Here is a 13,987-nt window from a genome sequence, read left to right on the forward strand (position 1 = left end):
CTGAAGTCGCTCTGGATGGCAGCTCCATCCTGCTCAGCAATTCAGGATCTCAGTCAGAGGTATGTTTTTCCTGGCTTTCTGCCCTTGGTTATGAAACACTGAATAACTAAGACTGTACCATCCCTAGGTGTGCGCTTGTTATACATCAGTTTACACAGGGAGAGACTCTGTATGTCTGTAGCTGTGAGGATTATTTTTCACTCAGCAGACAATAGTGGAGAAAGGCTTGGGGCAGTAAACTAAGCTGGGATCTCATTCACTTTTTTTGCTACAGTGAAAGCAAGCAGGACAATTCAGTCCTGACCTGCTGGGTAGTGTTAATTGAAACAACAGTTACTGGTAGCAGACCTCACACCCACAGTACCGACCTTTGGTTTTGAGACCCCTTACAAACCCATACCTGACAGTTACCTCCACAGGACACAGAAGTGGTAACACTTCTGCAAGACAAATAGGGGCAAGAAAAGGTCAGAAAAGATTCCTGGTGTTTGTTCTCAACTCTGCCAAAAAGCTTCCCTGTAGTAGCAAGTGACCAATTTCCCAAGGCCTCTGCTGTCACTCAGAAAGCTTGTTCACTAGCTGGGCATCAATTTTTTTGCTAACATCTCCACAGCAGGAGACCTCTCCCTGTCAACATGATGCTGGCAGAGACCAAATACCTGACAGATTTTAGAGCACTTCAGAGAGGAGAGAGAGGAGTTAGACAAGCTGTGCTAATCTGTGCAGTCTGCTGAGTCCCACAGGTGTTCGCATTTGGCAGACCCAGCCTAATACTTCTCACCCCTGAAACTCAGATCAGAATCTGCCCCGCAATCTTTAGCCAGCAGTGACTCAGGCAACTGCAGCTGTGGTTGCAGCTCTCCCATAGAAGCCAATGAAATCTGCTTTTTAATTACAATATTTATGTTAACTAACCCGTTCAACCGGGGCAGAATGTTTCAAGAGGGCTTAGGACACATTAGTAATCAACTCACAGAGCCAAAAACAATAAGTGCAGCATGAGTCATTGCAAAGAGTGCTTTCATGTTGCTTCTGATGTAGACCACAAAGGCTTGGGTCCTGTCGCCCTTTTGTTAGGCAAATCCCTCAAATGAATTATAAAGCAGTTCTGAAAGATTATTTTGACATGTGTCACAAAAACACGTTGGTCCTCCCAGAAGTATCTTTGGTCCTTTCCAGTTCCACTTTTGGGTGAAAGGAAGGGGGGAAATCGTTATTTCCCACCCTTAGCATACCCAAAGGCAGGTTTTTCCACTTTGTTTTATTACACTACTCTCTGAGCATTGGTCCCCTTCATCATTTTGCATTTCAAAATAATTAACCCCAACACTTAATCCTCTGAACAGTCTCAAGGATTCAGCAGTGTTGGAAACAGGATGTGTTTGACAGTTCTTTGCATATCATCCCTTCTAGTTGTCTGGCTACCAGTGGCAAGAAATTCTTTCAGTAGATGACTACAGCCCTTTGAGTAAGGGCTAAGCGTTCTGTGTAAGGTAGTGTTCTGACACAGTACGAATAAGAAGTAAAACTAATGATATAAAGTAGGCAGCTGAAGAATCCAGAGTGTTACAATGTAGAGAAAGCATCACAAAGTTTTGCTAAATATCTAGCTTACATAGAGTAGCTGTTGTGCTGAGATCCCTTGAATTCTGCAGCCACCATGTTATACAAAGAAATAATAAGCTACTTGGTGAGCTTTTCAGAAAGGGTTCTGTGGTTTACGAGTGCACATTTTCAAAATAACTTTTGGATACCTATCAACATCTGAAATAACTCAGTTGCCTTTACCATGAACATCCTCTGCTTGGCTGCTCAACAGCTGGTTCTTCAGGGCAGTGCCGAGCCATGATTGCACTACTATGAAAAACATGGTTTTCAGAGGCAGCTTCACTAGCCCTGAAATGTTCATGAGTTAAAAGTCCACTTCTCTGCCCCTGGGTCTCCTTAAAACAATCTGCTGACTTGTTACTTTTAGGCAAGGCAATTTTAACTACTGCATCCAGAACTTTAAAAGAATGTCTGCTTTCGCACAGTAGGGTAATTAAGATTAGCTAGGTCTTAATGTTCTGGTGGCAGAATCCAAACCAAAAACACTGACAAAGAGACCCTGATGAGTCAGTCAGGCTCAATTCTGTACAGAAACCTCTAGCTCCAAGGGGTTTCTCATCAAAACAGAATGATGGTAATTGAGGGAGGAAGTATTGTTACTTCTATTTTAGACATGGGTTGCTAAGACACTTGCAAGAGAGAGGCAGATCTGACAACTTTGATTATGGCTCCGATGTTCCCAGATCACTGTTCCAGCACCCTTCCTCTTCTGTATGAATTCTTGAGCTCTGGGAATGTCACTGCTGATGAGTTACCACTGATGTGTCTTAAGGTTTTTGATTTTAGTACATTTCTGAAGAAAAATCTGAGGCTCAGTTTACGGTGGCTATTACAGCATTTCAGATAAGACTTCAGGATGCAGCTAACTTAGACAGCTATATATTGATCTGGTAGCAGGAATGTGAGGGGAAATGGTACATGGCAAGGTTTCTCCAGTCAAAAAGCTCGATGACCTTGGAACTCTTTTGCTATGCCTTACCCTCATTTTTAAGACAGTGCTTGAAAGCGTACATCTGTTTTTAACTGATTAGTTTGTCACCTTCATTTTTGGTTGGTTTCCTCCATTTTTCTGTTCAAAATTGATTATTTACATGAATCTTCTCTGTGGAAGAATTAATTCTGAAATATAAACAACTACTTTTTCTTTTAGCTCAATATATCAAAAAGTGACATCTTCATTCTGGCACGTCAAGGTTAGAAAGTTAAGACTACCTCAGTATTTTGTTAAAATCACAAATTTTCTGCAGTACTTAGTGTGCACTACTTAGTGAGCTGTATCAACTTATCCTTAAGTACTTCACTGTAAAAGAATTTTCAGGAACTGCCAAGCTCTAAACACAGTGAAAGGCTAAGCATCTCTTACTTTTGTTTTCTGCAATGCCTGATCTTTGGTTGTGAAAAAAATGACTGGCAGTGCTTATTTGAAGCAGCCCAGTACGTCAGTAACATGACTGGTTCTGTCACTTTCTCACAAAAGATGTGAGAGAAAGGATCAAAGGTGATGGTTACAACACTGTAGGAATAGCAAAGACTAGAGAGAAAAATTGGGGAAGTTCTCTCTTTCATGTGGAAATAAAACAATAATCTGCACTTAAAATGCCCTGGGTGAAATCACAGCTGCACTGAAATCATAAAAAATTTGGCTTTTGTTCTAGTGCAGCTACGATGACTCCTTCATACCCATGGCTAGTTAAGAAATACTTCAGTCACAAAAAAAGACTTACCTTTGCAGGTAGGTGGTGCTGTCCATGTTCCATTCTCTAAGCAAATGCTCCGCAGGGGCCCCTCCAGCATGTAACCACTGTAGCATGAATAGGTGATCATATCTCCATATTGATAGAAGCTACCACGGATGAAAGCATTCTCTATGTGAGCTGGGGGCCCGCAAGATATCTCTAAACAAAAGAAATCACCCATAGTCTGGTGAGCTACAATGCCTGCATGATATGGTTTCCAACTCTGGACACTGTGCTTCACCCACAGGACTCAGGAGATGCTGAGACACCTCTGATAAAAATGCAGTTAAGTGGGGCTTCACAGTGTGCACACTCACAGGGCAAACCTGTGTCACATGAACAGCAGCGCACATGGAGATGACCAGTAACAGCAGTTTTAAGTAACACAGCAATCAACCATATACAGTAGAATCAACCATTCTACAGTAGTAGAAACGTTGAGATGGTCCTATGATACACATGAAGTTGAGTCTGCAGGGTGATGTCACTGCACTAGCCAAGATTGTTTGCAAGAAGCCAAAAACCTTTCAGTCATCTTCCGAAAAAAGGATTTACCATCAGCGTCAATAAATACAATAAAAGACTGCTTATCCCTATAGCCCTTGCTTCACCATAATCTCACAGGCATTCTCAGGGTATTCAGGGCATCCAGCAAGCAAATCTGGCTGCAGTGCTTGCAAAAAGTAAATTGAGAAGAAAACGATAGTAGAGCCTAATAGAGAGTAGTATGAGTGGGCATCAACTCATAAACATACTCTGAAATAACTGTTAGAAGGAAAAAACAGCTCTTTTGTAGAGCTGTTGTTTCTATGTGCCAGGTTCTCTAGAAGCAAACCAGCTCTCTGTATGCAGATAAAAGCTCCCTCCTTTCTGAGTAACTGCAGCTAGACAGCTATGCTAACAGGTTTGTGCTGTCACTCTCCTGTGTGATACAGATGCTGTCAACAGCCCTATGGAACCGCAGGGATCTGTACTTACTGTATTGTGCTGTACTGTACTTACTTTCACACTTAGCTGTTGTTGGAGTCCAAGTCTCATCAGCATTACAGCTGATCACAGCCTGCCCTTTCAACTGGTAGCCTTCCCTGCACCTGATGGACACATTCTGCCCAACGTAAAAATCCACCTCGGAAAGAAGGGCATTCTCTGGGATTATGAAAGGCACAGGACAAGGGTTTGCTGTTCAAAGAAAGGGAGTGAGGGAAGAGGAAAAAGAAGGAAAAAGAGAGGGATGGAACTTTAGAAGAATTTCCGCAAATTTCAACTTCAAATCATATGAAGAGCAGTAGAAATGGATGCTAATCACAAGTCTCATTTTTAATTTGCTGTAAAGTTACGAGATTTGGGTTATAAAATAATGATAAAAGTTTCTATTCTCCTCAGTCACAAGGCTTGCTACCATACTCTAATGAAGTCCATGGAAGATACAGATAAGGATTAAAGTGAAAAGTATCTTCCATTTTACAATCACACCATTCTCTCTTTCCTTCCTGCTTCTCATAACGTTAGTACAAAAAAATCAGACCTATTCCATTTTAAAAAAAGAGTCAGACTCATTCCATTCCTTTATCTGTGGGCCTGGACCAATACAGAGCAGCACAAAATCCAGATCCTTGAGGACAGACATTAGAGTTTAAAAATTCTATAATAATCTTACTTGCTACTGGCTGTAAACTTGCCGAGCTATTTTTCTATAGTCTACTGATCTCATCATGAGCATGGAAAAGGTTGGACTTTATATATACAGCAGAGATTAATCCAACTTCATAAAACAAATATCCAATGAGCCTGTTACTGTATAAAACCTATAATGCCTCAATTACTACCCTGCCACAACATTAGATCTTAAAGGTAGTTACAACAACAGGGATGGCTATTATAGGTGTGCGTGCACAGTGGACATGTGTATAAGGTGCTATTTCATAAAATCACAGAGTAATTTATATAGACATTAAGTCCAAGCATCTTCTCAAAGCAGGACCAACTAGGTTGGGCTTCTCTGGGCCCTGAACAGCTGAAATATGAGCATATTTAAGGACAGACATTTCACATCTTCTCTGGTCCCATTTCAGTGCTTGACTGCTATCATTGTGTAAAGTTTCTTCATGTACTTAACTGGAACTTCCGTTGTTACAACCTGATTTCATTGCCTCTCAATCTACTACTATGCACCTCTGAAAGAAGTTTGGCTTGTCTTTATTAACACCTTGCCAATAGTTAGTCAAAGATAAGGAGGTCCCCACTGCCTTCTCTTCCAAAGGCTGAACAAGCACTTTTCTCTCACCTGCTCCTCATAAATCAAGTTGCTGAATCCAACTGACTCTATTTGATAACAGCTTTCCAACTAAAAGGAGTTAGACTGAATACAGCTTGTTCTTCTACTGTCATGCAAATGCACTCAGACAAAATAATGCTTTAGTGTATCTCAGTGACTGCTTCCTCTGTTCCTTTGTAAAAACATGATCCACACCAGCAAATCTACAAACCTAGGTAAAACTGATTTTTTAAATGATGAATGACAAATTCTGCTCGTGGCCACTCCAAGAGAAAACTACAGTACATCTCTACCAGTATCTGCAGCAGTTGCTCTCAATTACTACCAACATAAACTAAGAGTAACCTAGCCTTTAATGCTTGCAAGTTATGATCACTTTTTCATTACAAAGCAAACACACACGTTTACAGAGAGGCAAAGGATTACTCCATCTTCCATCCCTTGTGCACTCTGCTGCAGGTTCTCCTTCCAAGCTGTATCCGCTCTCGCAGAAATATGCTATAGTACTGCCAACTGTATTATTTTCATATATTGCCTTCCCATTCAGCAAAGAATGTGGAACTTCGCATCTGGTCTCTGCAAAGAAAGAGATCTCATTAACGCAGCTTGATAGTAGACCTGGACTTGCAACAATTCCTGAGTTACTCACACAGTAAAGTAGCAGCCACAGGCTAATAAATCAGGAAAATCACTGAGAGAGTTTAGCAGACACAGTACAGACTTGCAGACAAGCTAGGAAAGGAGCTCCTCCCAGTGACAGATAAATGCTACAGCCATGTTTATCAGGTCAGCAAAATTTGGCAGTGCTGGGGCAGATATATTTATGACGTTGTACTGGGGTAAGTAGGGCAGAACATGGAAATGGTTCCTTCTCACTACTAAGAATTACCTCAGAAATTTGCAGTCCTTCGCAAATTCCTTTTTGATAGACAAGAAATACCAGATGAAATGCAGGATGGTGCAAGATGCTGACACTTAAGCTACTAACTGTCCCCCTGTAGATTTTCAGCTGTGTTTCTGAAACCAGCAGGCAGGCAGCCCAGGTTGGGTTACTGCTGTTACACAACAGACTCTCTTCTATGTCCCATTTGCCATTCAGTTCTCCTGAGTGGTCAGAATAATAGGATGACTTAAGATTAAACTAGCAAAGGCAGACACAAGGCAGTCAGGCAGCAGGAACAGAAAAGCTAGGAGAAGTGGCTGTGCTCAACCTTGTTCAAGTGGGTCTTTCTTGACGTCTTGCTTATTTCAGCACTGCTAGTGGGTGACTTCTCTTAGGTGCCCCCTAAGATACTTGAGACCTCTTCTCTGATGAGAACTTCCCCTGTCAACTTTGCAGATTGCTTCTGTAAGGTATGAAGAGCACTGGAGAACTGTAATGCACAGTGAGCTGTGTACTGTGTGACTGTCCAACACAGCATCTGATGATCCCTAGCCCTCATGCAGTTTTCATGGCTCTGGTGACAGGAACCTAACACCTGCCTTGAGTGGAAGATCATTATTTGTCTTACTTGGGTAAAGCTGTCACATGCACGTTGGTCCCTTTTGAACCTGTGTGAGCAGCTGGCTGTGGAGAGATCAACAAGTCAGCTCCATGGGAGAATGCCAAAGGAAACTAAGGCAAACAACCAGAATGTTACAGTCTAGTCTGGGAGACCAAAAGCATGTGCAGCAGGGACAGGAACAGCCTGAAAGAAAATGCAGTGGCAAAAAAAGGAGTAGTGTATTTCTGAAAGGAAAAGTGTGAAGGACAGACTTTATCATTTCATGGCTAAAAGGCCAGGAAAGGATAAAATTCACACTTAAAAGTTAATCATATTCAAATTCACTATGCTTCTATACACTTTGTATTTTGAACAATGTCATCTAACAACACTGTCTATCTGTTCATATCTGGGACTTTACTTCTTTTTCTGTTTTTGTGTTGAAAGCCTAGTTTCTACCCACTACTGCCCAATCCATATGACACAGGTATTTCTTGCAGCAGGGTCTATTAAGGGACCATCAGAAAGCACTAATGTGCAATCTGGTATGTCATGCACTCACAGTATTCGTTCAAAAGAGGATTGTGAAGGCTAAAGGCTGAGCTGCTGATACTGTCCTTAACACAATCCTGTTGCTGGGTTTGGGGCCCAAAATTCAGAGAAACAACATTAATGTGACAACTGACTTCAAAAGGTTGCCAAGAGAAGTCCCATGCCTCTGAGTCCTTTACCTCTTGTTAATGCTTTTACTTTCTGAGACTGTAAACAATGTCATCTCTCACCAAGATTATAAAATTGCAGATTAAGAATTAGGGAAAAATGATGTCTAAGTCACCTTCTGATTTAGTAACAAACACTGTTCTTTTCAATACACTTCATTTTGTCAGGTGCCATTTTCAATACATATACTGAACTGCTTCCAAAAAGCAGCTTAATCCCTGGACCATGTGATACACATGCATGCCAGGGAAGCTATTCCTTATGCCAGATTAGAGCATGCCAGGCTACAAACCCAAATGTTTACCTTCACACAGTGGTAATGGCTTACTCCAGCTCCCATTGGCAAGACACGTGATATTCTGGGGTCCAACAAGATGGTATCCAGAGCTGCACACATAGGTTACATTACTTCTGTATGTGTTTCCTGTAGAAATGGCTTCTGCTTTTTCTACTGAGGGATGCAGCCCACAAGTAATTCCTAGAAAAGAAGGAAAGTTTTTGGTATTGTACGAACAATAAAGCCCATTCTGTCTGGCTTGTACACCCTGTCTGACAGCTCTATTCATAAACTGAATTAATGGAAAAATGGGAAGAAAGAAGCTGGGAAATACAATATGGAGAAGGGTTATACAATGCCTTGCCTGCTCTCTCCCCTGGGGCTCAGGCTGCAGACACCAGACAGAGAACCTGCCGTAGTGCATCTGACAGTGTTGTAAGGTAGGAGATACATTCAATCAGATAGTGATACAGAACATTTTTTGTGAACAAGCCAGAGGCTGCATTTTCAGGCTCCTCTGCTCCCTGTACAGTGAAAGATGGTCTAAGGATGTCTCCAAGAAAAATGAGAGTAGTTATGAAAGATTGTGCACCCCTGACTGGCCTTACAGTGGAGACAAGGCAAACTCATCAAAGCTAAGAGAGAAGAATCCAAATGATAGGACCTCATCACAGGAAGATGGAAAATAACTTACTGGTAGAGATAATGAAATCTGGCCATTTTATTTATAACCTGTATGAAATAAGTCTTAAACTCTTCTTTTCATGCTTGTACAATTAATTGTCTACTGCTGCACAGAACCAAGATTTATTTCTAAGGAGAAAAGTCTTGATCTCCAGACATGCAAATGGGCCAGGATATATAAGCCTCTGCACTGCAGAGTCAAACCACCACAGCCCGTGATGTTCAAGGCCATGCACATCTTAACGTGAGGTAAATAAAATCCAACAGACCACATCCCTCCTCTAGCAACCTGAGCATAGCACTACGCTTGTGCTGTTTTAATATGGTAAAACGAGCTCCTTTTAGAGCCCAGAGAAACTGCCAATGAGAACTCCTCAGTTAGCTTTTCCTCTAGCTCCTCCAGTTACAGCCCTCCAGCTGGAGGGGGAGACCAGGTGGAAGCCAACCAAAGCACTCTGCCAGTTAGCTCCTTCTGGAGAACTGCCAACTTGTTGCTCTCCTTTGCTACTTACGCCTGCACAAAGGAGCAGAGGGGCTCCACTTTTTGTCAACGTGGCAAATTCTTCGGCTTGGTCCCTGTAGTTCAAAACCAGGGTCACAGCTGTAAAAAGCCTCACTGCCAAACAGGAACTCTTCTCCTTGAACAGATCCATTTTCGATCACCTCTGGGGGCCCACAAGATGCTCCTGTAACATAAGGAATATGCTCCAGACATAGTGCACACAGCATACAGCCTGTCCTGCTCACAGCTTCTCCAGTTTTCACTCTGAGAAAGAGGGAAAGAAGAGCACAGTGATTATAAGGGCATTCCCAGATATTTGCTCCTGAGTAGCAGAACAGTAGCAGAATCATGCTTGGTGCTCCCGGTTACTGCTGAAAGACAAAACCATTTGTGGCTGTACAGGCAGGAAGCCTTGGGAAATTACACTACTGACACCTAAAGTCAACAGCTGAACTCCATGTAAGTATTTAAGTAGACAGCTCCTCTTTTGGCACTGCAGCCAGAGGGAATCAGCCATCCCACAGAATCTAAGAACCCTTGAAAACCAGTATCCATAGAATTATAGCTGCAGCTGTTGGTAACTAAGGTGGTCAGAGAACCTTAGAAATCCCAGAAACTATGACCTCAAAGTGGCAGAACAGCTTTTGTTACAGACACCACCCTTCCAAAATAGATAACAATCTGCAATACGACAGTTATTTCTTGTATCAATAACCTGATAAAGGAATACTACCCTCCAGTTTGTCACTGATACTCTTTGTTTCAAGTTTCAGAAAAATTCTACTGTTCTCGTCCAATTTAAGCATTAAGTTAATACAAAACATTTAAACTACTTTACATCATTAATAATTTTCCTTTGACTTATCTGAAGATGCACAAAGACAAAAGAGCAGAAAGAACGTCAAACGCTCCTTGGGGCACACAGCCCTGTGTCTGAAGCAAAGCACACAAAAGTGGAAGTATTCAACATCAGCTGCTTTGAAACTTGTTTGCCCAGCTTTCTTAGAGGCATGGAGGCACAGAGGTGGAAAGGTGCAGTGATTTCCTTCAAGCTGTTACCTGTATACACCAGCAATTCTGGACATCTCCCAGGGTGTAATCAGTGGTACTTACCAAAATTTTTTAGACATATGAAGACAGTGTGAGTTATAAATCAGTTATAAAACACTGTGTTTTCTGGTTAAAACCACCCTTGACCACATGCATCAAGTGACAAACTCAGATGGAACATACTTCCGCATGTTGGCACTGCGCCACTCCAAAGCTTGTCTTCTTGGCAAGTCCGTTCTGCATCACCCTATGAAACAAGAGTCAATACTCAAAAATCAATTTTACCTAGTGACCTTTTTTCTCCCTTTAATATCCAGCAAGCCCAGTGAACTTTCTCTCCATGTGCAACCCACATAAACAGGGAGTTGAATGCTACAGCTCAAGCAGAGTGGGAAAATGCAGATTATTGTTTACGGATGAATTGCTTGAGGTCAGTTAGTCATTTCCCCTGTTCTTCTCCCTGCAGTATGACTGCTTCTGTCAGTTTTGCCATTCTTCTTCCTAGGAATGTGTTACCATGGCACATCTTCTCCTTCCAGTACTTTCTTAATGAAAATTTAAAACTTGCAATCTTTTCAATGACAATTCAAGTCTGTGGTTTGTTAACACACTGCTTGGACTTTCATGAAGTCCCAATCACTCCTGCTTTAAATTTGGTAACAAATAATATTATTTCTTTCTTATGTACATATTTTATTCATTTTAATCATTTCTTATTTTAATCCAAAATATGAAGAACATCCAAATTTTACCCTTGAAGTATTATGCTTTAATTACAAATCAAACCCAATGAGAAGGGCAGCTGTCTGAATTAAGTGCTGTATGGTACTATACCCACTGGGCTGAGCTTTCCAGAGGAAAAGAAAACAGAGGAAAACAGATTGACACTAGGTGGCGAAGCTCGTATATAAAGCATGGACCAATTTTTTCCTGTACAAAAGCTCGCCTCTTACCACCAAAAACACATTTAACAGCAATTCTACCTATCTATCTAAATATCAACCCAATCCTTCATCCCTAGTGTTATTACATATGTGGCAACACAATGCAAATTAGATTTGTTGTTACCTATGCACTCTCTAAACTCTCCTTTTTATAAATATTGAGTGACTGAGTGCATAAAGTTTATATTTATCATTGCTGTTACCACAGTGTTGAGAAGTGTGACACTGAATTTTGCTTGTATACATGGAACATAGCAGGAAGAGACAGGCTGTCCTGAAGACCCCTTGTTGAGTGTCCTGTATTCTGGCATCACCTGGGGCTCATGACGGCCACGCTGTGCCTCAGAGACCTACTTCGGAATTCACTGCAGCTTTTGAAAACACGTGATGGAACTGTGAAGTAGTTAGCATGCATCCTGGTAACTGGATATCAGAGGTGCTCCAGAGCTCAGATAGAGGTAATAGGGGAAATAGCACAATGCTCATAATAAAAATAAAATGGAGGTGTTCCCATCTCCATGAGTGTATAAGGCTGCCATTAAACAAACTGCAATCCATCTCATAAAAAGGAAAGAAAAAAAGAAATAATTTCCACACCATTTAGCAATACCACAGAACTGAGGGCAGTAGCATTTATCAGGAGCTTTGACTTTTGAACTCACAATGCAGCACATGTAATGCTTGGAATGTTATGAAATTTAAGGAAAAATATGATCTGAGACCAGAGAGCTAGTATGAGAGCAACATGCAAAAAATCAATTCTCCCATGACTTAATGTCAGAAATATGTATCATTGTTCACAGAAGTAATAAAAAAGTTATGTTTTTGGAAGGCTGAAACAATCTTCACTTACAAAGTAGCACTAAAAGGTATTTGCTGAATACATATCCTTGAGCAGGATGCTTACACTTGCTTCAGTTATCTCATTACCAATTTCAAAGAATACCCTAGACATACCAGGGGCATTCTACATACAGTACTAAAAGCAGATACTGAACTTCTGTAGCAGCTAAGGGTATACATTAATGCAGAGCAGGCATAATATATTCTCACAGTCATCACATAAGGACAGGAAAGGACAATTATAAGTTTAGAGAGCTACGGAATGAGTTTGCTTACTTGTAATTCATAGCCAGAATCACATTTATAAAGAACCACATCTTTATAATTGAATTTGGTGCCAACCACAAATCCATGCTCTGGAGATTCTGGGATCCCACAGGACACAGGAATGCAAATGTCATCAGAAAACTCTGGCATCCAAATGCCACTCTCCTGAAAAATAAGTGTGATAAAAAAGCGTGAAAGCATCATTCTATGTGTTAAATTCATATTTAAATGAAAAAGTTAGGGAAATCATAGCAGAAACATCCAAGAGCTGTGGGCTTACAGATGTGGTTAAAGTAATATTATCTGTGAAATCCTTAACAAAACTCATAAACGTAAGTAACATTTCTAGAAGGTCAACACAGGCTGGAGCTTAGCTTCGGAATGAATGCTCAGCTTGGACTTAAAAGACAGGAAGAACAAAGTATGAATTGAGAAAAAGAACCTTGAAAAGCAAGTTCCCTTGTACAAGGTCACCTAACAGCTCAGGGAACACAACAGGAGAAGAATGAGAATGAGAGCTGCCCAGTTTCATGTCCTGCACTTTCCTCCTGTCTGAATGTTTAATATGATGACTAAGTGCTTCAGCTGCACACGCAGATCCTCCAAAGGAAGTCTGATACCTGAACAGAAAATTATCAAACACATTCAACTCCTACTTCAATTGATCTTTGTAAGAGCAAAATAAGAGCAGACCTTCTCACAGGACTAGTACTTCTTGTTAGAGAAGTACATGATTTATTCTCTGAAATGTGATAAAAGGAATGCTTTTATAAGGACAGCATTAGTTTTCGACAGAAGAATAAAATGTTAACTACCAGTTCTGAAAATCTACACAAAGAAAACTATTAACTGTTCCTACTGGAGAACAAGAAGGCATATTATATTTTGCAGGACATGCTTTACATTTTTTTTGTGTGTGTGCAATTAGAAGCCAAAAGCTAACTAGGCAAAAAAGAGGACTCCTGAATTCAACAAAGCCTGCAAAATAGAACAGTGCAGCTAACAGTATACCTTGCATGTAGATGTGCTTGCTCCCACCAGAGTGTAGCCTTCTACACATGACAAAGTGATGTTTGTGCTCACAGTGAAGTTGTCCCCAAGTACTTTGACGTGGGTGATATTTCCTGGGAGGGGACACTTTCTGGGGCAACAGGAAATACTTTGAGGAGACCACTGTCCATCTTCCTGACAAGTGCATACATCCACCTCTGTCACCATCGTGTAGCCTTCCAGGCATCTGCAACAGAGCACAAACATCTGACCACAGGGACACAGCTAGGGGTGAACTGATCTGCTCATTACAAAGACAGTCATTTTTCAGCATTAGCTGTTCATAAGCACACCTTGCAAGAAGCATGCTTATACCAAACATCTTCTGTTGCAAGAGCCAGAAGTTTCAGACTTCACCTTCAACTGCTTCATGTTGCTGCAGCACCACAAGGGAAAATGAGTTGGTGACTAGTGCTTTGAGAATATTCAGTGCTTTAGTGAAGTTCCTGTACTGCCCTTCCTTTTGCAAGGAGGGCTTTTGGTTAAATAAACAATGAGAGAGTGACAAGAGCTCTTACAGCTTCTCAACTGCCCAATGCTGAATATC

At 41.2% G+C, this 13,987-nt stretch overlaps 1 protein-coding gene across 3 annotated transcripts in view; it reads right to left on the reverse strand.

The window, feature by feature from the left end:
• SVEP1 (sushi, von Willebrand factor type A, EGF and pentraxin domain containing 1) overlaps positions 1-13,987 on the reverse strand; it is a 131,992-nt gene that overhangs the window by 10,992 nt on the left and 107,013 nt on the right. Inside the window, exons 39-46 of one of the 3 annotated variants that reach the window (XM_021380246.1) lie at positions 13,402-13,627; positions 12,400-12,555; positions 10,520-10,583; positions 9,297-9,470; positions 8,128-8,301; positions 6,022-6,195; positions 4,347-4,523; positions 3,333-3,503 (exon numbers count right to left, since the gene is read on the reverse strand). In XM_021380246.1, coding sequence (XP_021235921.1) covers positions 3,333-3,503; positions 4,347-4,523; positions 6,022-6,195; positions 8,128-8,301; positions 9,297-9,470; positions 10,520-10,583; positions 12,400-12,555; positions 13,402-13,627 — 1,316 coding nt within the window. Of the gene's footprint in view, positions 1-3,332; positions 3,504-4,346; positions 4,524-6,021; positions 6,196-6,508; positions 6,724-8,127; positions 8,302-9,296; positions 9,471-9,503; positions 9,551-10,519; positions 10,584-12,399; positions 12,556-13,401; positions 13,628-13,987 lie in introns of those variants that run through there. The other 2 variants (XM_021380247.1, XM_021380248.1) reach the window with 2 other exon arrangements.

The sequence above is a fragment of the Numida meleagris genome, chromosome Z (assembly GCF_002078875.1).
Source record: "Numida meleagris isolate 19003 breed g44 Domestic line chromosome Z, NumMel1.0, whole genome shotgun sequence".
Lineage (NCBI taxonomy): Eukaryota > Metazoa > Chordata > Aves > Galliformes > Numididae > Numida > Numida meleagris.